General features: G+C 45.0%; 3 protein-coding genes across 5 annotated transcripts in view; all 3 read left to right on the forward strand.

The window, feature by feature from the left end:
• LOC126577518 (uncharacterized) overlaps positions 1 to 24,147 on the forward strand; it is a 107,883-nt gene that overhangs the window by 3,500 nt on the left and 80,236 nt on the right. The window lies entirely within an intron of this gene.
• On the forward strand, positions 19,176 to 20,580 carry LOC126577520 (vasotab-like). Of its 2 annotated transcripts, XM_050239197.1 has the most exons (4): positions 19,176 to 19,541; positions 19,603 to 20,030; positions 20,094 to 20,264; positions 20,332 to 20,580. In XM_050239197.1, exons 2-4 carry the CDS (start codon positions 20,006 to 20,008, stop codon positions 20,361 to 20,363), a joined length of 228 nt encoding a protein of 75 aa, XP_050095154.1. In that variant the 5' UTR covers positions 19,176 to 19,541; positions 19,603 to 20,005; the 3' UTR covers positions 20,364 to 20,580. The 2 variants fall into 2 exon arrangements, with proteins under 2 accessions (XP_050095154.1, XP_050095153.1); XM_050239196.1 differs by having other exon boundaries at positions 19,176 to 20,030.
• On the forward strand, positions 22,215 to 22,846 carry LOC126577519 (vasotab-like). The gene is made up of 3 exons (XM_050239195.1): positions 22,215 to 22,310; positions 22,365 to 22,535; positions 22,603 to 22,846. Exons 1-3 carry the CDS (start codon positions 22,286 to 22,288, stop codon positions 22,632 to 22,634), a joined length of 228 nt encoding a protein of 75 aa, XP_050095152.1. The 5' UTR covers positions 22,215 to 22,285; the 3' UTR covers positions 22,635 to 22,846.

Consider the following 24,147-nt stretch of genomic DNA (forward strand, 5'->3'; position numbering starts at 1 on the left):
CACATAGAACACAAAGGCCATATATGTTCATTTTTTTTGTCTCATCACAAAGGTTTTCTAAAACAAAGCATGGAGACACTAATAATAAAAAAGATCATAAATCAACAATGAAATTGATTGGCGAGAGAATTGTAAAAATATTACTCGTGCATCAGCATCAACAGTCGTCAATACTAAAGCCCACGAACGAAATCAATTGAAAGTAAAAAGGATACAAAGCATTGTTATGTCATGTTGTTGAAAACAACGTACACAGTATGTTCGTTGTCTATTTGCAATCGCAATATGACACGCATGGCAGGTAATAGACATGTTTTGTTTTTGCACCAGACCACAGCCAGGATTCACAAACAAACGTCCTGGGATATTCCTGGTACTGACGCCATGATTTGCTACCATAGAGCTATTAAAAAGTTGGTACAAACTTTTTCATGTTGAGCAACATGATGAAATGATTCATTTCTGAGTACGCTTTGATAACGTCTCCATGTCTCTTTGAATGCTCTTATCAACAACCCAGAAGATTTGCTACGTGCCCGATAAGCACATTACCTTTAAACTCGCTCGCTGATGTATAATCAAACCAGTCCAATAATTTCTTTGCCAAAGAAAATCCCCAGAATTTCCCTTTCGCTGGAATGAACTCTAAAGTTTTTTTTTTTAAAGTGATTCTGAACTTCGATGTCTCGATGACCGTAAAGTACACCGAAAAAGCACAAAGGAACACACAGCCATAAGTTCAACTCATAAGTCGAAGTTTTGCGTCTTTGCAGAAACAATGCCACGTTGCCACCCCATCCTCTTGAACCACCTGCCGCCCATAAATCCGTTCCATCTGTGGGGCTACATCGATGTGCGCTTCCATCTTCCCAAACCCAAAACTCTTCTGCTACTCTTCTGCTTTCAGCATTCAGCAACGGCCAGGATGGGGCGAATGCTCTTTTAGTGCATTGGTTGCGCGAGTCTATCCCGGCTGGCCAGGGATTAAACTTTCCCCATTTTCCCGGCACTCCGGCACGGGAACGGGACAGGCAAAGGGTCCGAATACTGGCCGGGGTAAGAAGGATTGCCGCCTAATAATGCCGGTCTCCGGTCTCGATGCATCATGCGCTCAAGTGAGCGTGACGCGCGCACTTGGCCCCAGCCGCAGCAAAAACCGGGACCGGTCAAAGTGGAAAACTATTTTCCGGCTCCAGCTCTCCAGCCAGCAAGCCAATTCAATTTCGGTACACGCGTAGAGTTTCGGTTCTCTTTCGCTTCCACTTCTTTTGCGTTTCCTTCCAGTTTTCCGGGGCGTGCCAGGGATGAGAATGGCTAAAGTAAAATAGGAGAGGAGAAGCTATAAAAAAGGAGAAAAGAAAGGAATAAAAAGGTCCAATCGGGGGTAGGAAATGAAAGGAAAAATGGAAAAGCGACCCGAAGAGTTGAGCTAGTTTTGCACAAGTTTGCCAATGTAAATTCCTTCCTTTAACGTTTCCGGTGCCGGTGACGGTGCCGGTGGAGGTAATAGATTCTGGGAAAAACTGGAACCATTACTGGGCCGGTAGGTTGGGGAAATGACCTCAATGAACGAAAGCAAAAAAGAGAGAGAGAGAGTGAAAGAGCAAAGAACGTCGTCGTTAGTGTGAGAAGCGAATTTGCGAATGCGAAAGCATGGCATCGAGCAAGCATCAAACGCACCACAAGAAAGCGAACGAGTGAAAAGTCTCTTCGCAAAACGGCCAGCCTGCCACATGCAGGCTCCGTTTGATTGCGTTCCTTGGCTTCCCTTTCGCAGCGCATTCCGCCCTCCAACCACCTCCGGTGTCCCACGCGACACAGCGTTTAAGGATTCACGATGGAACATTAATTAAAGTGAACTTTCCTGAGCCGGTCTTTCGCCGGGGCTGGACGGCGTGTTAACCAGGGGCGAGTGGCAATTGTGAGCTCGCTCGCTTGTCATGTCCTTTCCATGCGAAACGACAGAGGTCATTAGATGGTTCCGTTGATGATGGTTCTACGCTCGTCCCGTCCTGGCACATTGCTTCACCAGTTGATGGAAATGATTGTCGATGATTTTTTTTGTTATGCCTTTTTGGTTTTAAAAACATAAAAAAACCAAAAGGAGTAACTGGTGGAGCTGCCGCGGTGCAACAAGCTGCTCATGCGTTGAAGAACGATCGCTGGAGGATGATGATGATGATGAGAAGCTGATGGTTGATGATGAACGAACTCCGAAGCCTGCGAATGAGTTGCGATGATAACGGGGGAAACGCAGAATACGGATACATTTGTGCCACGGTCCGGTGACGCTGTAATGAGCAATGAGCGCGAATGCAGCAAATGAGAAAAGTTTCCGGGGAGGGCTTTTAATGTGTTTTTGCGTGGCCGCGAGGAGGCTTATCGTTCATACGCGCATCTCGTCCCCCCCTGAGGTTCACTTGTCGATTCGTGTTTATGAAAAGCTCATCATAAACATCGCGCACCCACCCGGAGGGGGTGGTACATGCAAAACGATCCCTGCAAACGGTGATGAGGCTGATGATGCCGTTGCTGCCGGTTCGTTCCCAGTTCCGAAATGGAAAGTCAAGTCAAGACTACGATTGTTACGAGCGCGTGGCAGAAAAACAAATGTGAAACAACGAAATAGAAGAGAGAGAGAGAGAGAGAGAGAGAGAGAGAGAGAGAGAGAGAGAGAGAGTGGGGCCGGTAAAAAAGTGTATAAAATATCCAAAACATAATTTCAACCGTTTGCCCCCCCCCCCCCCCCCTCCGCACATCACCTGGCCACCGTGTAGCGGCCACCTCACGCTACCGTAAAGTGTTCTCTCGGGGGTTGCGCAAACTCTGAGTTCATTTAACGTTTGGAGCAGAACCGCTTCTGACAGCGTGTTGTAACTTTTTAAATTAACCGTGAATTTGGAACGATGAAACGTGGCCGCTCCCTGCCGGGCACCGGTTCCTGGCAGAGGGGATCGAGGGAGAAGAGAGAGAGAGGCTACATTTATGCTTGGGCGTCATGGGGGCGCATCCTGGTTTCGAGACACAGCCGTGCAGGCCTAACTCAATCTGCATTGGCTCGTGGTGGTGGATTATGCGTTGCGAGTCAGCGGAAAAGTCCTTTTCGGTCAATGATTTGATTTGAGGATTGCACGTTTTTCATATTAAACTTGTTTTGGAAAAGATTTAACTAGATGTTAAACAATTTCGTAACTATAAATGAGCGTAACGAGATGAACGCACCCAATCCAATCACGTCCGGTCATTTGTGTTATGTAGATTTGGAAGCTAGCAGCTCGGTTATCCTTGGGCAGGATGGGTGGGAATTGAACTAAGTTCTCGTCATATTTTTTTATTGATAAGACTCATTCAAATTGTTACTGTTGGTTGTTCTGAGAATAAAGGAATAGTAAGTAATATTTATCCGTTACTAAAACTAACCAGCATCTGCTGCAGAACAGTCCTACGCCGGCTTTAACGTCGTTCAAAATGAAGAGCAAAGATTATATTAAGGTCACGGAAGACTGTTTGGTCCCGTCTTTGATCAACAACCGGTCGGAAAAAATATTTTTCAACAGGATAATGCAGCCAACAAAACTAGACGAGAAGCTACACAGTGGATGAACGAACTTAAAATTGATTTGCTCGGTTGGCCTGCTCGTTCTCCAGATTTAAATCATGTTAAAAACATCTGGATAATCCTTATAGGTAAGAATTACGCTAAGTGTAAGCAGTTTTCCTCAGTTGATGAGCTTAAAAGTGCAATTCTTAAGGCATGGGAAGACTTAAATCATTCAGTGCTGGAAAAATGGGTAAAAAGTATACAAAATCGCATTTTCCAGGTCTTATACTAACTAGATAGCGCGAAAACAACAAAATGCGTGCACCTCTGTAGTATATGCACTTAAAAATGCAATATTTACACTGTTAGTATATCTCACCAATGCCAACAAATAATGACACGAGATGAAATCAGTAGGGAGAAATTATTCAAATCACAGGGGGTCTTATACTAACTGGACAGAGTGTACATTGTCTGATTTTTTTGCCCATAATTTAATTTTTATCGTTATTGTATTGGAATACTTATTATAGAAACGTGATTAGTACGATCTATTAGTCATTAATCAACTATTGGCAATACGACTGGCTCTTACAGACATGCTTTTAATAGCTTCTCGAGGCAATGAGAAAGAGGGGCTATCATTTCAGCATGACGTATGACTTCACTCAAAATGAAATTATAATCGTATTCAATCAATCATCTCTTTGATGTGCTGTTACTAATCAATCAAACCGTAATGATCAACTCACAACACTAATTGAATGTAGAACATGACGTATTAGGTGGATTTGAAAAGGAAAAAAGAACGATTAAAGTATTTTTCCATTCATACGACTACGCAGTATGACTTACAATTTACGGAGCTGTGCTGCTGATTTGTTTTCGGAACAACAACATTGTATCCTTGTTGGTTGGTATTAAATAACAGCCAGCTGTTTCAATGCAAATGAGGAGTTTTCTTTCTTCAATGCAAATGAGGAGAACAAAAAAGAGAAGAAAGCCTTGGTTCAACGATTTTATCAGACGTTTCCCCACAGCTACCTTCGTTTTCACGTGATTTTCCACGGTATCCAAGCGAACGTCACCACCAATCAATGCTGCCAAAGATGGTATCGAAGGAGCTTGAAAAATTTCCTTGCCTCACCACCACCTCACGCCTCCACTGAAATTCCCCACCTTAGTTGATTAGCTTCCGTTGGCGTCGGAGCTCACAAACACCTTTCCCCGTTTTCCCCGACGACCCCGCTCCCAACGTATCAAGCGATAGCACGCGGTAAGACGGCCGAGCGAACACATCTTGATGGCACGTCTATAAATTCCTCGCCAAAAAACGGCATCTAAATTGGGTTAAGAATGTTGGCAGGCAAAAGTAGGCCAAGATTGTTAAAATTCTTTAGATCCCCAGGATTTGTGTTTTCGCAGCGCAGGAAGGAAGCTGTGCCAAACATCACGCGAGCGCATCCCCCCCGGTTGGGTGGTTTCGTTCGGTTTTGATTCAATTTCCCGCACTACGAAAAAAGGGGGTTGTTGGAGGAGCTTTGGAATTGAGAAAATGTATCGCAAGCTGTTGGTGGTATCCTTTGGTGAAAGACGCCACCCTCCACCTGCGATCGATTGGGCAGCGTGGCTGAAAATAGATTCCTAGTCCTCCTAGTCCTGTCAATGCGGAAATCGGAAGGTGAGCTGTCCCGGGGAATGGTTCCGTGGCGTGGCGGGGACGGAACATAATTTGAAGAAGAAGCAAACCGGAGCAATCCTTTAGCCGGCGAGTAGTGGTGCACTGCTCTACTGTGCTTCGTCTCTCTTTTCCTTCCTCTGCTGATGCTTCCTGTTAGCGGAAGTATCCCGGGCCCACGGGTTGGCTTGGCGACCTCAAGACAAAGTTGCGGTGTTTTTTTTTTATATTATCGTTGCGGTAAGAAGGTTAACCGATCCGCTTTGCGACAGTACCTTCAGGCGGGAGCACTCGATCGAAGGACACTGGGAGTTTTTTTTTTCGTTTCGTTTATCTTTCACCGATGAGATAGAGCATCCTTTCCCAGTTCGTGGAATAAGCTTCGCTCTCTTCCGCTGATACGCGGATAGGGCGGGGGGGGGGGGGGGGGTGGGGGATTCGTTATGCGCCTGTCGCGTGGCATTTTTCCGATTCCGATTGCCGAGGTCCGAGGAAGTGCGAGAAACAAACGCTATCCCACCCGCTGTGGTAATTAAATTTATTGTTCTCTGTCCACTACTTTGTGCCATTCGCGTTCCCAATTCCCTTTTTGTTGCTGTGCTCGGTGCGCGATATCGATTTCAGTGTCTTTTGCTATTGCTCGCAGCTACCCGCAGACCACTGCTCCATGAAGTCTTTTCCAAGAAGCAATCCCTTGGTGCCAGCACGGTGGCCTCGGTGCATCGACAGGGTACGAGCACTCGGAATACTTTTCTCACGGTTTGCAACGGTTGCTGCACAACCGCTGGAAGTCTCACTGGCGGTATGATGCATTGATTTCTATGTTGCACTGTTGCAGGAATGGAATGCAATCGAGATCAAGCGTTCGGGGAGAAGGCGGAAGTCGGAGGGGACGGCCACCGTGTGAGGAATGTCTTAGATTGAAAAACTTCCCTTCTCACCTTTTGATTGCATCCGTTCGCCGTTCGGATTGGATATTAATCAATGGGAAAAGAGGTACATTTTTGTGCAGAAAATGGAATTTCCTGCAGTTCCTGGTTGGCGTGTTTTTTTGGCTTGCTTTCGAAAAGTGATTTATAGAACATGCTTTTTGTGTGGCCTCCTGCGGTGAGGTTCTTTGTCCCCCCGTCGCTTGGAATGGAGCTGCGATGGAGCGGAAAAAAAACATCTAATAAATATTTCCATTTTTCCAATCAATAAATCCGCAAAAAAGTGGCACGATCATGATTGTGGTTTTGTGCCGCTTTGGCTTTCAAAATGGCTGCTTCGATGCGCCCCCGAAGTAACGCTCCAAACAACACTCCACTCACCTCACCTCACCGATCGAGTAGTCGACTGCGACATCGATTGCATAACTTTACGGGGCAAACGGGGCAAAACCCAATCAAGAATGAGAACATTTAATGATGCCTTTTCCGAGTGACGTGGCCCGGGCCTGTTGCATGAGCTATATGGTTATTAGAAAATCAAACATCAAACACACCAGCAATGTACAACTTGGTGCCCAATTGCTTATGTGTTTTCTGGCGCCCGGTACACACATACCAGCCAGCCAGATGCTGGTGAAATCGAATATTTGCTTAAATGCGTCGTGGCTCAACTTTGCCTTTTCGATGGAGGTCGGTCGGTCGGTCTGTCGGTTGACTTTCTGGTGGCGGCTGTACGGGCAACAGGCGGCAAACACCGGTGTTTCACTCGGTGTCGAGACTGCGGAACCCACGCCACGATATCTAGGAGCAGGGTTTTTCGTGGAATTGGAAACAAAATACCGTCGTTTCGTCCTTGAGACCAAGGTCTTGAGGTCTGGCTTTTGGCGGTACGTGGTCGTTACTGTGGCTGCAGACGGGCCGAAGGTGCGCAGACGTGAGCAAAGCGTGGAATGTCGCAATCTCGCATAAAGAAACATAAAAGATTGCTTTCCGATGAGGTGCCCGCGTGTCCTGGGGACGGTGAGTACGAGGCAGTGAAGCGAAAAAAGTAGATTCCTCGGAGGGGACTGGAAACATGATTTCGTCTTTTTAATGAAATGACGCACGTCACTTGCTCCGTGGGAGTGTAATGATATCCACTTTCATTGATCTTCCCTTCCAGAGATAGTGATTACACGAGGAAGCGTTACTGATCTGTGGGGGAAGAGAATGGGAGAGCTATTTGGAGGATTTCCACGAAGAAGGTCCTGACTCATTGCCATTACCGCGGTACGGTACCGGTTAAGTGATACTTCAATTGGCTGAGTTACACACAATTAACTTCTTCTTCTGCTGCTGCTGCTGCTGCTGGTCTGCACTTCAGTCACTCTCGCGGCGGAATCGACCTTCAATGCAATGTCCTAATCTGCAACTGGCTGCTCCTCCAATACCTACGAAGAGCAAAACCACATCAATTCCTCCCACATGGTGTGGCCTTGGTATCCGTTGCACCGGAAAGCTTTAAAATGCTGCATGCTGCTCGATGAACTCTTGCCAAGCCCCGGGTCCCTGTTGTGGTTCTGGGCACTTTTTGCCTTGATTGCTCCCACGAGGAGCGTTTTCCGAGTTGGATCCGGACTCGGCTCTGGGATGCCACTGTGGATGAAGTTGCCCGGTCACTCGTGGTAATTCCAGCTCGTGGCTGAGAGATCCGTTAAGCTGGCGCAAGCAAGCAAGCAAACAGGTGGAGCAGATGACCTCCCATCTCGGTATATGGCATTGGTTTGTCCGTTCTGTGACAGCACTCTGGTTGCCAGCGGAAAATCGATATGCTTGCTCGCTGGAGTCCATCTCGGGGCCGCTGGAGTTCAGGGACACATCGTTGATCAATTTACTGCAAATGGTAGTTCTGTAAATTGGCGGACGGTGTTCGGTGTAGGTCGTTGGAGGTCGGAGCGTCGTTTCTTTTGCTCCACTTGCTCCTCCTTGAGTTTGTTTGGTTGAAGAAAGGCGAATCAATATTGAAGTTTTACTCAGCCTCGTCGATTTCAAAGCCAAACGAATCCGCTTTCATCGCTTGGATGGTAGATCGTAGCAATGGCTTCAATTGGTTTCATTGTTTGCTTCTTGAAATGCTTGCAAAGTGTGCAAACTGAAGGCATAGGTGTTTGCACTGCTGGTTTTATTGGTCGTCACAATGGTTTTGTGTAGAGAGCCATTTAAGCTTCCATTAAAAGATCGAGAGCATCCTGAGTGCAGCTTGCGATAAGATAAGAATACAGCTTGCGATAAGAAGCGGATAAGTCTCACACCCTTCTGTTCTCGCTTGTCTCGCTTTTGTCTCTTGAACAATTGCTCTCTTCTTTCATGTGAGAACTCAAATTTATCTTCGGTTTATGTATCTAGTTATTAAGCTGCGGGGTTCTGGAAGTTGTGAAACTCCAACGCTTTTGTCACAAAACATTGTGTGTCTCCATCTAATTCGTTAACTCTTTTAGCTGGTTGGCTGGCTCCTCTCTGATACAAGATAGTGCGACAGAAGCGCAGCATACTCCCTTTGTTCTTGTGCCTGATCTTGTCCACTGGACTTTTTGTCTGTTTTACTTAGCTCGCCAACACGTTAAGCTTAAGTGTTATTAGTCTTTCCAGCGAGTTTCACCGTCGTTGTCGTCGTCGCTGGGTGAACGCTAACGCAAAATCACTTCCATTACGCTCCATCAACTTCTCCCTCTGCACTCGTGCCCGAATCGTGTGTCCCGATAACGAATAACTTTTGCAGGGACAGCTTTTACAACAGCGACCAGCACCAGAACGACTTTCGCTCTCGGGAAAGATTCCGGCGAGTTCCAATTTTTCTCCCCCGAAAGTTGTGCTTACATTACGACGCTACTGGCACTAGCGAGCGGGGTGTTTGAGCCAAGTTTTAAGTCACTTTAATTGGGTTAACAGTTGGTTGCTTCCGTGCTACCAACGCTGGGCCAGCTATCTAGCTGAAGAACTGCATTTTGCAGCTAGATCCCCAATGACGCTTTCAGCCTCGACCAAATGTCAGTTTGGTTCGGCCAGCGTCACCACAGCCACGGCAAGAAACAATTAAATCCCGTTATCCTGATCCACAAGACCAAAGTCCAGCCCAAAAGTCCGGATTTCGGTCCCAAACTCTGGGCAGCCCGGTAATCTGCATTCCATTTACATCCTGGCCTGTCTTTGGTACGAGCTTCCCCCAAGTCAAAGCAGGCGACTCCACCAAACACTCCAAATCCGACCACGACCACCAGGGCTCGGCGCTGTACTAGAAATGGCAGTGGGGTTGTGGTGTGGCGATTACATTTCACTGTTGATTAACTTTCACTTTAATTTGCTGCCACAGACGCCCGTGGAGTTTGATTGCCGAGCGCTCTGGGCCTGGATTGACAGTTGCCATGGTAGTGGCCACGTCCGACGGTGTGCTGCCGGTGTGCGGCCCCTTTATCCTATCGCGCGTTCTCTTTCTATCGACGCGACTCTAATGCGACGCGGAAAGTCAATGGCAGTATGCTTTGGCCGTCGTCGGTATGCCTCTGCGCGCCTCTGATCGAAGCAGCCGAGCTGTCAGAGCGGAAGGCCAACGTTCGAGCAACGGATTACCGATGGTCGGTGCTCGGTGCTGTCACGGTGTGAAGAGGGTTCGGTTGGATGGAAAGAAAAGAAGAATCCCAGATGATGTTACGCCATGCGCCACCATGGGTGGGATCCGCAGGATTTGGAATTCGTTCGAGAAAGGAAGTCAATTTAGGCGATTACGAACAATGATGGAACCCTGCTGCTCGGCAACCGCCATCAAGCCGTAGCTGGCATCCCGGGTGGGGCCGGGAATCGTGGCGAACAGAGGGGTGGCATGCGGCAGAGCAAACACTTTATGGAAAGAACCGGGTTTCTGGTCTCGCGAGTGGAGGGACGATTCCTTGAGCGAGCGACTTACCGCGAGCTGCGATTTCTCGCTCCTAAATTGGCAATCTTATGCCAGACGACGCGAGGGTTCCCGGTGGGAATCACAAGACGCCAAATGCCAGCACAAGACTAAACCGGATGATTGCAGGGCAAATGGGGGGGGGGGGGGGGGGGGGGGAAGGATGGTTGCTTCTTTACGTATGCATCGTGGTACACATTCCGGACCGAGAGTGGTGCCGGAGCCTGTAGAGAGTAGAAACAGATGGTACCAGGGCCAGATCGCCTCAAATTTCAACTCTCGAACCCTCTCTTGAGCGGCAAGATCTTGAGGATGACGACCGTTGTGGCATCGCTGGCGCAAGCGGGAGCTTTGAGTGGATGGTTCCTTAGGGACAACTACCAGGGAACGGCTCCGGCACCAGCACCGGCTTAGAATCCATCTTGACTCAATTTTCAGCGTACAATCCGCCTGGTTGGACTGGTTGGTGGATCAGCGATTCGCTACTGGCCACGGGCTGGTTAATACAAGAGAAGTAAAACGATGCCCCGGTGGAAGCAGTTCCGAAATGTCTTCATTCAGAGCATCACAATCATGCCACCTCTTCGATTATAGCGGAGAATGTCGAACGCCGTTCGTCCTCGTGTCCACGGTGAACATGTAGTCAGTTTTGCAGCCACTTATCCGTTCCCAGCAACCAATTCTGACCAATTTGCTCGGAACGATACCGTGCCAGACAAGGGGGACGAGGAGCGGATGTGTGTTGCCGAATCGTGGCGTGGCCAAGTGGTGCCCTTGAGCCGTGGATGTGTGTGGGTGGGAGTTTAAAGAGTGCGTCCGTTATTGTTTTTTTTCGGGTGTTTGTTTGCACTTTAAGCGGCCGAATGGTAGAGCAGAGATGAGCCTTTTACTCTGGAGTAGCGAATAGCAATGATGAGACTTTTTCAATCACATTTTACGAACCACGTGGATAAAAAAGCAGAAAGCAAGAAGCTGGGTTATCGTACAGTTGCTTTTCAATTGCACTTTTTGCTAACTTGGATAATTATTTCATACAACATAAATCATTTTATTTTATGCCAGATCCTATACATACTCATGTTGGACGCCTTCTTCATTCACCAAAAGGGGCTATTTTTGTAGTGGGGGTTTGAATTACCCTTATTGAATTATAAAACCTATTCAATTTTTGATTGAATATGCGTTTGAACGCTACTGCCATTAAGCACCTAGTTCAGACTTGTTCGAATAAATTGGTAACATGTTGTTTTATTCAATTGAAACTATTGAGCTTTTTTATCACTTCCATATGAAGAAAGGATTTTCCAAAATACTCTTTGAAGAAAGTTTTCGATCAACAGGTCACAAAATTCAGCACTTTAAAGCTAGTATCACATCGAGAGCGTTTTACGAGCCTTTTTCGAGCGTTTTTTGATGCAAGTGGTCAAAACCCGTCAAAACCCGTCGACAGAGCTTAAAGTTAGCGTTTTCGCCTTTGTTGAATCTGTGGAAATCCACAGATTTTGGCGTTTTCTGAACCGGCTGTAGAAGGCTACGCAAACAAACCAGCGTTGTACTTGAATTTTGCTATTATTTTGGAATGAATTTGTTCAAATCACGGATGTTATTGCACATGAGTATGGATTAAACCATTTATGATCATTCGATAAGATGCTGGTATTGATATATTGGTATTTTTCGTGTGTGGAAAACGCTATCGGTATGAAAACAGCTCAAAGGGTGTTTCAGTACATGCTCTTGGTGGGAGAATGTTTTGCAAACGGTTTGCAAAGCCGGAACATATTTGAACACATTGAAATGGTTTATCAATTCGTGGAAATGCATACTGATGCTAGTGAACCATTTATAAATATCAGCGATGAGGACACATTTTCTTAGAAAAGAATCATTTCCGGTGCAAACAGAGTGGGTGTTTGAATATGAAATTAATTGTTTTGCAAACCAGAGCGCTCTGACATCGCACCTGGTGTGTTTCCCATTTGCTCTCAATTTGTTGAAGGGGCATCTCCTCCAAACTAACAGCTCTCTTCGGTGCGTAGCGATTTACAGCAACTACTTCTGCACTGGAAAAACCACTACGTGTACCTCACACCACCATCGCCACAGACTTCTAGTGTCGGTGGTATCGCATTGCAGGAAGTGAACAAACAACTTCTTATCATCAACTTCCAATTACTCGTTCTCGTACGAACACCAGCTCTCCCTCGATGATCTGCAACGCTGTTGTTTGCTGTTGGAAGCAATTATTTGCCGAATCGATGTCAAATTGCGTTACAGTGGGCAAACAGGGCGAAAAAACAACTTTTACAAGCCGCATACCGGGGTGCAAAACGGCAAGGCCTGGCAATTGCCTGTAAAACGTCGATAATTTTATGGTTGTTCCAGCTGCTCGAGATGACGACAAGAGCATGTTACCGCTGCCACCATCATCGACACCGTTGTTCGTTTTATGCGCGTTGGCAAAAACTTTTGACAACATTAAAAGGAGCTTTTAAGACATTGCACCAGCCTCTCGCACCCTCGTACCGCGTGTGGTAATTGATCAAGTTGATACTTTCAAAAGTATCGCTGGTTCCATCACTTCACGGTTTGCTTGAAGGAAATCACGAGAGCGTGTGAGGTGCGGTCCATCGTCGTCTCGGCGATGGTGGTGTCGCCCTCCAAAAATCGTGCTACTCCTGCTGCTGTTCCTGCTCAGTTCTTCGCTGTTATCTGTCTGGCCAAACGGTACGATCGAACGTTGGCCATGAGGGAGGAAGAAGGGGCCAGGGGGGGGGGGGGGTGGAAAAACGGAAATAAAACTCATGCACCACGACGACGGACCGCGCGCGAGGCGGATGGCGCCGAGGGCCGGAAGCAAAAGAATGGCGAGCAGCTAGTGAAGTTGTCGCTCGTTCAATTTATGATCCATCATCAGTTTCCCAACACCCTCCACCGCTACTGGAGAAAATTGCAGGAAATGTGGCACGAAATGTTCAACAGCAACAGCTATCATCATCATCACCATCACCATCTTCTCCATCATCGTCGTCGTCGTCGCCATCGCCATCAGCATCATCTTATCGTTATTTGTCCCCCCAAATTCTCGACAATGGCGTAACATTCTTTTCTGCGCCAGCCCGAGCAGAGCAATGAAGTAGGGGATGCGACGTTCTTATTTTTTTGTTTCATTTTTTTATCGCGATATCGCAGCATGGCAGCATAAGCAAATGATTATCGGAGATGAAATGGCGTGGCTGGCGATGGAGAACCTTCTGGCGTACGCTATACGGTGCTGTGGGGAAATTGTTTCGCCGGCGTGAGCTGCCTGGCACCTCCATCGAGTTTCAGGAGCGAATGATATGCTCGAGTGCGGATGGTGGTCTTCGGTCAGTGAGCATCATATGGCTGCGGGTACATTCTTATTCGCACAACGAGAGCGGCAATGAATGAAAAGGCAAACCGCCACCGCGCATGGCAACCATCTAATCAGCAACACCGAACAGGAACTCCGAAGGTAAACTCCGATTCTTCTTTGCTGACTCTTTGTAATGTCATGCCATCAGCTCGCGCGCGCTCTGGTCTGGCGCATCGGTGCGTCCTTGAAGCATAAAACATTCAGCATAAAAGCCTATTCTTCATCTCACACCAAAAGCCACGGGACTGTGAACTGTGCTCAGTGTTTTTGTTGTGGCCTCTGCGTTCGCATTTTGCTGCGCGAGAGCACGAGATCTTTCTTGCTGCTGTTGCCATGCTGTTTTCCGCTTGAATTGAAGACAAAAGGGTAGAGCCACAGCCTTTTTTGCTTATGAATGGTGATTCTTTTCGTGATCTAGTTGGGCTGAGAAAAAAAGAGGGATCCCTGGGACGTTTGGGTCGCTTTCTATACCGAGCACCCATTCTCATTATCATCTGGCCACGCTCCGGGCCCGAGAGGCGTACGGTAAGCGCCGGTGTACAATGAAACATAATTAGGATTTGAAAAAGCGAACCGTCAAGAAAGAATGCGCATGTGTTAGGGAGGAAATAGTGAAGAAAGAGATAGAGGAGGGAGTGAGTTGGTACCGGTGTGTAGCGTTGAACGGATTATGGAAAGCAGAAATGGTTTGAAGGCAAAATGAAAGGTCACCCTCATCCGGTGCGGCTCTGTTACGGGGCAGATAAGGCGAATACCACGCGCCACGCTTAGATGGATCAGCGTTGGCTGAAGACGCGCACAATCCCAAAAATGGGGCCCGTCTAATGAGAACCGAGCCGAGTGGAGAGGAAAATTGAAAAGAAACAACAAGCTGCAGGTCGCTTTTCACCGGTTGAGGGCTTTTCAGTGAAAAGAAAACCTTTTCTACCGCTAACCCGGTAAGTAACCGGGGTAAGGGCTGCGTAATGCTGGCATTTTGCAACCATAAGCAGGTCGTAGGATGGTCCGGGCTACAGATCGGGTAGTCGTGAAAGGGTTGGAAGGGCGGGGGACGGGGGCATGTATCTTGGCGGATTAACGGTGTAAGGTTGTGAAATGGAGGTTGTGAAATGTGCTGGGGAACAGAATGGCAGCTGGGTTGCTCTGATCAGCAGTGCAGTGAGTGAAAAGGCAGATTGAATAATATTGGTTATAACTGGTGCATATTTTAGTTGTGAGTTGCTCCGTAGAAAATATTCTTGAAAAGATGAAAAAATTAGGGGCTACCATTATTTATTGTGTTAGTTGTGTTAATGTTAGTTTTAGACAATTGTCTTCAGTCAAATCTTTAGAACTCATGGTGAAAAAAAATAGCTACATCTCTAACAACTTGCATAATTGCGTGGTTTACAAATATTAGTTATCTGGGAGGGGAAAAGGGTAGAAGAGATGTATATGCTAAATCTTTTTCTTTCTCCCAACCACTCTTCTAGATATTTTTTTGTAACTTGAACATTTAATGGGTTATTTAGTTAATTAAATATTTAATACAAACCTCTGAAAGTATGCAATTTTACCGGTGACCTAGCGCCTCCATCGTCGGGATTTTAGCAACGGAGCTATATCATTTCGTATTTCCGGCGCAGCGACCAGTTTTGGAATTGCCTTTACATCTCTGGTCAAAAACACCGGCTTCGGTTGGGCTTCGGTGGGCAAATTTAGGTGGGCAAAAGCAAATTTAATAAAGTTATGCACCTCTGAATTATGTGGTGTAATGACCGGCGGGCTGGATAATACTTTAAACAGCGGCTCACTGACTAGCAGGTACTTTCTTCTGCGGCACGCATGCTATATGATTGTGTAGATTGTGCTTCTGCATGTTGCACAGCTGTAAATTAGTTTTGGCCTGTTTAAACTCACTGAAGTGAACATAAAATCTTTAATTCAGATTCGAAGGGCTGCAAAATTGCGGCAGGCCAACCGAACGATTGCGCTTTTGCAAAGGAACATAACTAGTTAAAAAATCTTGTTGGAAGTTATGCTCGAAACAATTATACAAATGGGAAAATGTAATGATACCTCTAACGTATTGTTGCTTTTATGGAATTGCATCTTTCAGAGCGTCTTGCTTTTGCATGCCACAATCACACTTTTGTGGATCGTGGAATCGTTAAATATTTAGATCGTTAAATGCTTTCTCACAGATTCAATTACTTAGCAGTTTAATAATGATTTCCTTATATTTAAAATAACTATAGTTACGTTTTGATGGTGAGCAGAGGTTTATTGTCAACTTCAATTGAAAATTGACATCCTAATTAAAATCGAAAATCAATTCCTTTCCCAGCAAGGTGCAACCGTTCTGCAACTGGTGTGTTGCCATGCCTATTAAAATCAGTCGCTCGCCTAATAACGAGGTTGCAGTTCCGATTGATCGAGGCTCATTTCCCTACCAAGGAAATGACCGGTGGAACACTCTGTAGCAACCGCGACGGAATGTGAACAGAGCCAGGACAGAGCCATTGGATTTTCATCGTAAAAAACAGCTCTTCCACCTTCCTTCCCCTAACACGATCACCATCGACCGATGCTCATCGATGGCTTCGAAACGGTGCCAACGGCGGCTAAAGCGGAAACGGAAATGAGACACGGGAGACGGTCGCGCCTGAGTGGTTGTAAAACAAAACGAACAAACGACAGCGGAGGGCAAGAGACCGATGGAAAGTGGAGGAAGAAAGAATGAAGAAAAACATTGAACCAAAGGACAAAACCTACGCGATCGTTTGAGCAGTTTTATCACTCTGGTTTCTGGGTTTCACGTCTGGGTCGTCCTGCGAGAGCTCGGGACAACGGTTTTACGGCACAAGACGAGCGAGCGCGCACTCCCGCATTCCAATGGGGCAGGGAGGGACACATTGCACTGCGCACGGCACATAACATAAAGCACGGCGAAGGCGAAGAACACCGGAAGGAAGCGTTATAAAAGTGGCAGTACTTTCGCCATTTTGTTATGGCCGTTACTTTCATTTACTGCCCGCTACAAACGAACTGCGGGCGCTCCTCCGGGGGACACCAAGCAACTAAACGGACCGTATAAAAGGAGCAAAGCAGCTCCCGGCTGCTGCACCGTTGCCGTTGGCATCATTATTTTGAGAAAAAGATGGCGAGAATGGCGTTTGTTAAAAGAAAAATGGCAAACAGCTCGAACATTCGCCAGTTTGCCACGCTTGGCATCGGGAAAACATCGCACCGCAGCATCGTGTTGGCACCTCCGGTGTATGGCCGATTATTTTGTGGAATTTGGCTGTCGCAGGTCGAGGCAGGAGGTGCAAAGTCCGTTCCCCTCTGGGCGCGGTGACCCTTTAGCACCGGGGAGTGTTTGTGCTTCAGGGGGCGCCAAAAATTAACAAAGCAAATTTGGTTATGCCGCTTATGCGATTACCGGGCGTTTTATGCTGCCGATGTTGTTGGGTGTTGCGGTGAAAGTTGCTGCCTTTTCCTGTAGTGTGCTTTCACACGACGCACAATCTTTTTCTCTCTTTTTTGTGATTGCTTGGGTGCAATCAACTTTTAAGCGGTGCAGGGGCATGGTGGTGTATTTCTTGAGAATACAAATTCTTCAAATAATGGCTAAAGGGAAAAGAGGAGAATACGAAAGAGATAAATTGCAGATTGTCTACCAGGGCGTTTATGTTGAAACAAAAAGGGTCAAGAATTATTCTTGTTTATTTTGTGCACGTTTGTTGCTTCATTTTGTCAACAAATCTTTTGTTTTATACGTTTCGTGTAAGTTAACGAAATATTCTAATGCTACTCTATTTTACCTTGAGTATGGCGATTTCCTGGCATAATCTGAAATCATTTAATAGCTAATTTATTTTGCAATCTTGCCCTTGATATTCCTGGTGACGCTTGTTTAAAGCTTCTGTGTCCGCTAGATGTGCACCATCTTGTTTTTCACAGATTTTGGTGAGAGCGCTCGGAAGTGACTAAAAATGACGATTGCATGTTCCTTTATAACTACTTCTGCGGTTGTTTTTGTTTGTTTGTTTGCTTATTGAATAAATGTATTCGGCCTCTCGTGAGGCCTGATCACAGATAGAATCTTAAAAACTAGAACTAGATGTAGCGTAGGATAGTAGAAGGAAGTATTTGTAACATGAAATTGTTTGACACGCAAATAGATGGATTGATAAACAATATGTAAGGTTTCATAAATAGAGGATGATGAAATTTCAATCAAATTTTCGTTAGTCGTGGTCATCTCATGAATTTCTAGGCAAAATTTGGCTCCAGAACCATCCAACCGTTAGACTATTTACTATTTGATGCTTTTTAAAGGTTTTCGTGTCAAGAAACATTTCGAAAGTATGTATTTCAAGAAAAGTTTCATAGAAGGCAGCGCTTCATAAGACTTCAAATCACAAAAACACAAGAGTGCTTTCATGCTGGATTAAACCGATGAGGAGTGCGGTAAAATAAGGTTGCCTCAGTACGAACGGTTTACTGAAGCGAACTAGACTCATTTGACCCTTTGCTTGAACTCGGTTTGAATGCTTCGTGCTCTTCCTGGCGACCTCGCTACAATGTAATGCTCAAGCGCGTAGGTCAATGGCTTTCAGTCCTCAGTTCTTCGCAGTGCGCACACTTTACACAGCCTTTGAAGCATTCCCTCATTTAATCTCCGCTACAGTGCCCTCGTTCTAGGAAATTCTTTTAACTCGCTCTGCACCGACCAACGACGTTGATTCAAAAGCACGTAATGAAGCCGTTTGTGGCAGGTTCAGGGATGGTTTGATGGGGAAAATGTCAGTAAAACCTTAAAAATAACGTAGAATCTGGACTGTAAGTGAATTACAGGGAGCTGACACCAGATGCTGGTGCCTATGAGGTGCACATAGTGGTCGACAGTGACACCTGTTTGTGGTTGTCGGAGGAGATGGAGAGGAACGCGAGAGCATCTACCGGGTTACCGGGTGAATAGGTGCTTACATACACACGTTGGTGTACAGCAGTAGTGCTGTAATTACAGTTTTGTTGAGAAAAAGAAAACTCGCTCAACCATGGCGCGCCATGTGCTGGCGCGGCCAGCAGTCCCACGGTAAGAGCCAGGCCGCGCCTGGCCCATAAGGTTGCGATTGAGATTAAACGAGTTGGAGCCGTAATACGTATGGTGTTACAAACTGTGGCATTTTCTGATTCTACTTGTATCGATGGCAGTCTTTATCAACCCTACAGCATGAAAAATTAGTGATAAATCAGGACGAGGAAGCGCGTGCACTTTAATTGGAACGATATTTTGAAACATTTAAATGCAACTGTGCAAATACTACGCCTTCTATACGCATTTTAAAACATGTTTACCTATGCACCTCAAAGCCAAACTATACAAACGCAGTTAGTGGAGTAAGTCAAACACGCGAACCCGCTGCTTGGGAAAAACCAGCTCGCGCTTTCATTTGAGAATGGACTGTACACCGGCGACCTTGAAACTCTTTCTTGGAACGATGGCTGTGGCCTCGACGATTGAGTTACGATTATTTGCTCTCGAACTGGACATTAAATAACCGGTTCTTAACATTATACTAGTAATATCACATGCCTGGATCTAGATAGTATGCATCACATCACTATTGCGAACGATATAAAGTCGATCTTCGTTCGCTACGGTACAGACAGTATATTCCGAAACGGCCATTTGATTTTATTTCGAATTTTTGAAATAATGGTGACTATTTATCATTTTATCGCCTACGTTTCTATGTCTAATGAAAATGTTAGTGACTGATAAGCACCAGTAACAAAAATTGCCCGCACACGAAACGTTGAAGTACTCCATTCTTTTGACCGAAGTGATATTTTTGGCAAATGGAAATTCTGATTTATCTGATGATTTTGTGCCAGTGAGAATATCGCCATGCTTAGATAATATCGATCACCTCGACGGATCGAAGCTTCGGAATTCCTTGTGATAGTAATGTTGACGTCTGAGGCATTTTGAGCAGGGCTTAGCTAGGTCAAAATTCTGTCATCATTCGCGACGCATACGCCGTAGTGTTGTTCAACTGGACATTATGCTATCTATTCCGGTAAGGAGATTGCCAGCAGGCGATATGTTCCGTTTCATTTTGGTGATCATTATTGCCTCAGGCCTCGTACCAGTCGACTGCATTGGCGGCTCGAACCGGAATAGGCACCGATATAACTTGTTCTACGTTGCACCATTAACCTGGCGATATCTATTCCGGGTCGGCGATAGTTCTCGCCTCCAGGCGATATCTTCTTTTGGTTCACACTGGCATTCATTATCGCTCAAAGTCGACTGCATATGTTGCGGTAACTGCAGGCGATACGTATTTGACTGCAGGTGATCGCTATCGCCTTACCGGAATAGACCCCGACTTACCCGGATCTAGATGGAGCGCATCTCTCCATCATCGCGAACAATATAAAATCGATCGTCGTTTGTCAGGGTACCAACAGTACATTCCGAAACGGCATACAGGACAGGTCAACTTGAGCAAAAAAGTGTTTTTTTCTGAAATCATCAACAATGCGTGTTGCAATCGTTCTATTGGGTAAGCATATTCAACATTTCACTTTAAAGAGTGTGTATCTTACAACCGATCGTATTTTCTCAGCCGTTATGGCGCTTATCTGTGCTATGTCGCCGGTGGAAGGTACCAATTGCGATATATTGTGTACCGCTGACGAATCTCCCGTTTGTGGCGTATCTCGCAATGGCCAAGGTAAACGTCGAACTTTTGGCAATAGGTGCAACATGGACCAGTACAACTGTGACCACAACAAAGGTAGGATTGTCACGGCAAAGCTCAACGGACACTTCGAATAATCGCCAAATTTCATGCATCTCAACAGATTACATTTTCCAACGTGAAGGAGAGTGTTGAGACAAGAGTACATCCAATGCGTCATTGTCGAGGTGGAAATCCAGTTTTACATAATTTGCGCCGGGTCAGGCCCAGCACACTGGAAGGCTTCGCCTCTTTTTGAACCATGACAATAAAATGTACTTTTAACAAACGCAGCGCGGTGTTTGACAGTTCTAAGATGTCTTTTCCATTCATGTAATTCATAGATGTTATTTCACTTTACTATCAGTTTTTAAGATTGGTTTAGGATGTTTTTGAGTATCAAAATTCTCGGAAAGCAATTTTATTGAAATCCGTTTTTTGGTTTTTGCGTTTTATTATCAGTTCGTTTGACGATTACAAATTAGACTTTTGATAAAGAAGGTGAAAGTGAGTTGCGCTTTCAGAAACTTTTTTTGCCTACTCATCAAGCGGTACAATCAAAGAACGTTGAATGGTAGGAAATACTTTTCTGAAACTCTTATTCTTCTCTAATCGTGCATTATTTTTAAATAGTAATGTTGACACCTGAGACGATTCTAGAGGCGCTAGGCTGAACTCTCCAGTAGCGATTCTTTCTAACGTTACAACTCTAGCAAAGAATTGAGTCCGAGCTGTCGGCCAGGTGGTTAGTGTGACGATTTTTGTCAGATCCAGGCTATAGTACCAGTGTCACAGGACAAGATATTCCGTAATTTTTCTAGCTCTTCTCGTCAAATGCTCTTTAACCACCCTAAAGGCGAAGAAGATCAAACGTGTTCAATCGATTGTTTTCCCAGGAATTCATCGGATTGATCGCCATTCATGGTTTGTTACTGATCATATTGTTCTCTCACTAAAGAAGGTTGCAATTCGCACCATCGGGTTGGTGTGGTTAAATAAGCTGAATTAAGTAGTTCTTTAGCCTTCAAATGCACTGCTTAATGTTGAAGAGTTATATTCATTTATTTTCTGATGAATCTCAAGTCTATTGCTGTATCACCTCGAACTATAGCTGCTCGCTGAGGTGTTTGGCCACGGTTTACTCAGGCTCTTACACAAGGAACAAGACGAGAAAACGCTTTTTTTTAATCTGATCTTGGGTTTCGGGAAAGAACTGGGACAACAGGGGTAATGCTAGAATGGAATGGAAAAGCATGTTTGTTTGTACGTCCGTAATCGGAAGAACAATTTGTTGTGCGGCAGTACAGAGCATTTGATAGCACGTGTTCGAATGGTTTATTGTTTTCAGAAAAATAAAAAAAAAAAACAATCGCTATGCAGTGTTTGATTGGTTTACTGTTCTTCCAGAAGACTTTTCAATATACACTCTCTGTCACATATAAATTTATATTTTAAACCCATTCACCTTAGCGAGGTATCAATTTCACCAGGAGCTTGCTATCAATTTGGCTAATGTTTATATTTTCGCCATAAAAAGTATATAGAAAAAGAACCACGATTAGGTTAAGGTATTTAGAAACATTTGAATGCAGTAATGATCCTAATTCCGAGCCCCCTTCGGAGATCATGTCGTGAACGTGAGCAGCAGTGTGATTCCCTCGCTTGGAATGATCGTTTGCGCAGTCGTGCTGTGTGTATGATAGAGAATCAGCCCACTGGGATTCCTTGGGAAAAATCGGCGCGCATTTACGTTTCAGAGTAAACTGTACGGCAGCGACCTTGTACCTCTTTGTCGGTGCGATGGCGGTGGCTTCAACCATTGAGTTGCGATTATTTTCCACTCAACTGCACATTAAATAACCGGTTTATCATTCCATTATTAACATTATATTATTAACATTACATTATCAATATCACATGACAGGATCTAGATTGTATGCACTACATCATTATCGCGAACGATATAAAACTAACTTTCTTTCGCTAGGGTACGGACAGTACATTTTGAAACGGCATACGGGAAAGGTCGGACAGCAGTCAATTTCTTGCAAAAAAGTTTTTTATTGAAATCATCAAAAATGCGTGTTGCAATCGTTCTTTTGGGTAAGCGTACTCAAAATGTAGTAGTGTATCTTCTAACTGACCGTATTATCTCAGCCATTATGGCGCTTATCTGTGCTATATCATCCGTGGAAGGTGCCAAATGCGATATAATGTGTACCGCTGACTATACTCCCGTTTGTGGCGTTCCTCGCAATGGCCAAGGTAAACCCCGGACTTTTAGCAATCGGTGCCAAATCAGCCAGTACAACTGTGCCAACAAAAAAGGTAGGCTGGATATGTTAGAGCTCACCGGACACTTCGAATAATCGCTGGGTTTAATACATCTCAACAGATTACATTTTCCAACGTAAAGGAGAGTGTTAAGGCAAGACTGAAACACTTTATCATTCGGCCTGGTCTGCGGATAGGTTCAGTGGCTTCTTCTATTATATCATTCAATTTATCGACGTATAAAGTTAAGCACAATCGATGCTCTATTCCTGTTTGAACCATGGCAATAAAATAAACTATTAACAACCGCAATGTCTTGTCCGATAGTTCTAAGATTTTTTTTATCCTATGCCCCTAGCGTATATAAAGAGTGAGTAATAAGCAGTAGTACCAAACAATCTGCACTTGTGGCATCCGCATTTTTAACAATCTTTCTAACCAAGACTCTTCCATTTTACATTAATCTATCTGTCTAAGATGTTTTCCATTGAATTCAAGATAAGACTACGAGTTGACCATTAACAGAAAAAAATAATTTGATGGGTATTAAATCATGGTTTGTCAAGCATCCTGGTAAGAAATTTCGTCCGAAAATTCGAATGGAGAAATCTTTCCTTCCTGAATCCTGAGATAATATGGTCAGTTGTAAGATGCACACTCTTTAAAGTGAAATATTAATTATGCTTACCCAAAAGAACGATTGCAACACGCATTATGCCAATCATCAATAGAAATTTTGCGTCTCTTTGATCTCTCACGGTTTGTTGATTTTTTTTGCTAAAATTGACTTGTCCTGGATGCCGTTTCGGAATGTACTGTCGGTTCCTAGTGACCGCAAATTGCCTTTATATCGTTTGCGATGATGATTTGTGTTATCTTAATCCGGTTATGTAGATGTCTGTACCCGAAAGGTGATAACGATGACCTGCAGGCGATAATGAACATATCGTGAGCTCTCCGCACCGCATATGCAGTCAACTGGAACGTCTTCTCAGGTGATAATTTCTTTTAACATGAGAACGAAATGAGCCGTATGTTTAAACGCATTAACCGCAATCATATGCGATAATGAACGTCAAAAAGAACGGAATGAGCATATCGCCTTACCGGATTAGATACCGAGTTGGACAGCAAAAAATCATAACTCAATTGCCGTGGCCATGGCCATCGCGTCGAGAACGAAACTCAAGGACATGGGGTTCATTGTGCTACCGTTCATGGTTCTTTTATACGCGTCACGCAGTTGATGGATCTCTCTCATACGAACAGGTAGCGCGATTCCGTTGGTATTGCAGCAAAAATTCGATAACGGATTAAAACCTGTTTCAGTGAGACCTGTTTCAGCAATCGTTTTAGGGGTATCTGGCTTTTAGAACTCTGCTGCTCAATCGGATTGTCAGCTGCTACGCCTAAACAATGGTACTAAATGCGTTCGTTTTCTTGTATAATTAACTAAACATTAAAAACATTCCATATGCTGGTACTTTGCAGGTTATGTTAAACGAAATAAAAAAACCTGCTCAGTGGAAACCCGCGTTGGGGTTGACGTTAAAGGTGGTTAAAGTTGTTGAATGTGTGCCCGCTGGAAATAATTAATACAACAAGAACTCGCTAGCTACATTGTGATGTTTTCAGGCGGATAGTAATTCACAAAACTTGTTTCCGT

This window comes from Anopheles aquasalis, chromosome 3 (assembly GCF_943734665.1).
Source record: "Anopheles aquasalis chromosome 3, idAnoAquaMG_Q_19, whole genome shotgun sequence".
In the NCBI taxonomy this organism is placed as follows: domain Eukaryota; kingdom Metazoa; phylum Arthropoda; class Insecta; order Diptera; family Culicidae; genus Anopheles; species Anopheles aquasalis.

Coding starts and splice junctions, on each gene's coding strand:
- LOC126577520 (XM_050239196.1), top strand. CDS start 20,006: ATGCGTGTTGCAATCGTTCTATTGG. Junction 20,031..20,093: donor TGTTGCAATCGTTCTATTGG/GTAAGCATATTC, acceptor GTATTTTCTCAG/CCGTTATGGCGCTTATCTGT. Junction 20,265..20,331: donor CAACTGTGACCACAACAAAG/GTAGGATTGTCA, acceptor GCATCTCAACAG/ATTACATTTTCCAACGTGAA.
- LOC126577519 (XM_050239195.1), top strand. CDS start 22,286: ATGCGTGTTGCAATCGTTCTTTTGG. Junction 22,311..22,364: donor TGTTGCAATCGTTCTTTTGG/GTAAGCGTACTC, acceptor GTATTATCTCAG/CCATTATGGCGCTTATCTGT. Junction 22,536..22,602: donor CAACTGTGCCAACAAAAAAG/GTAGGCTGGATA, acceptor ACATCTCAACAG/ATTACATTTTCCAACGTAAA.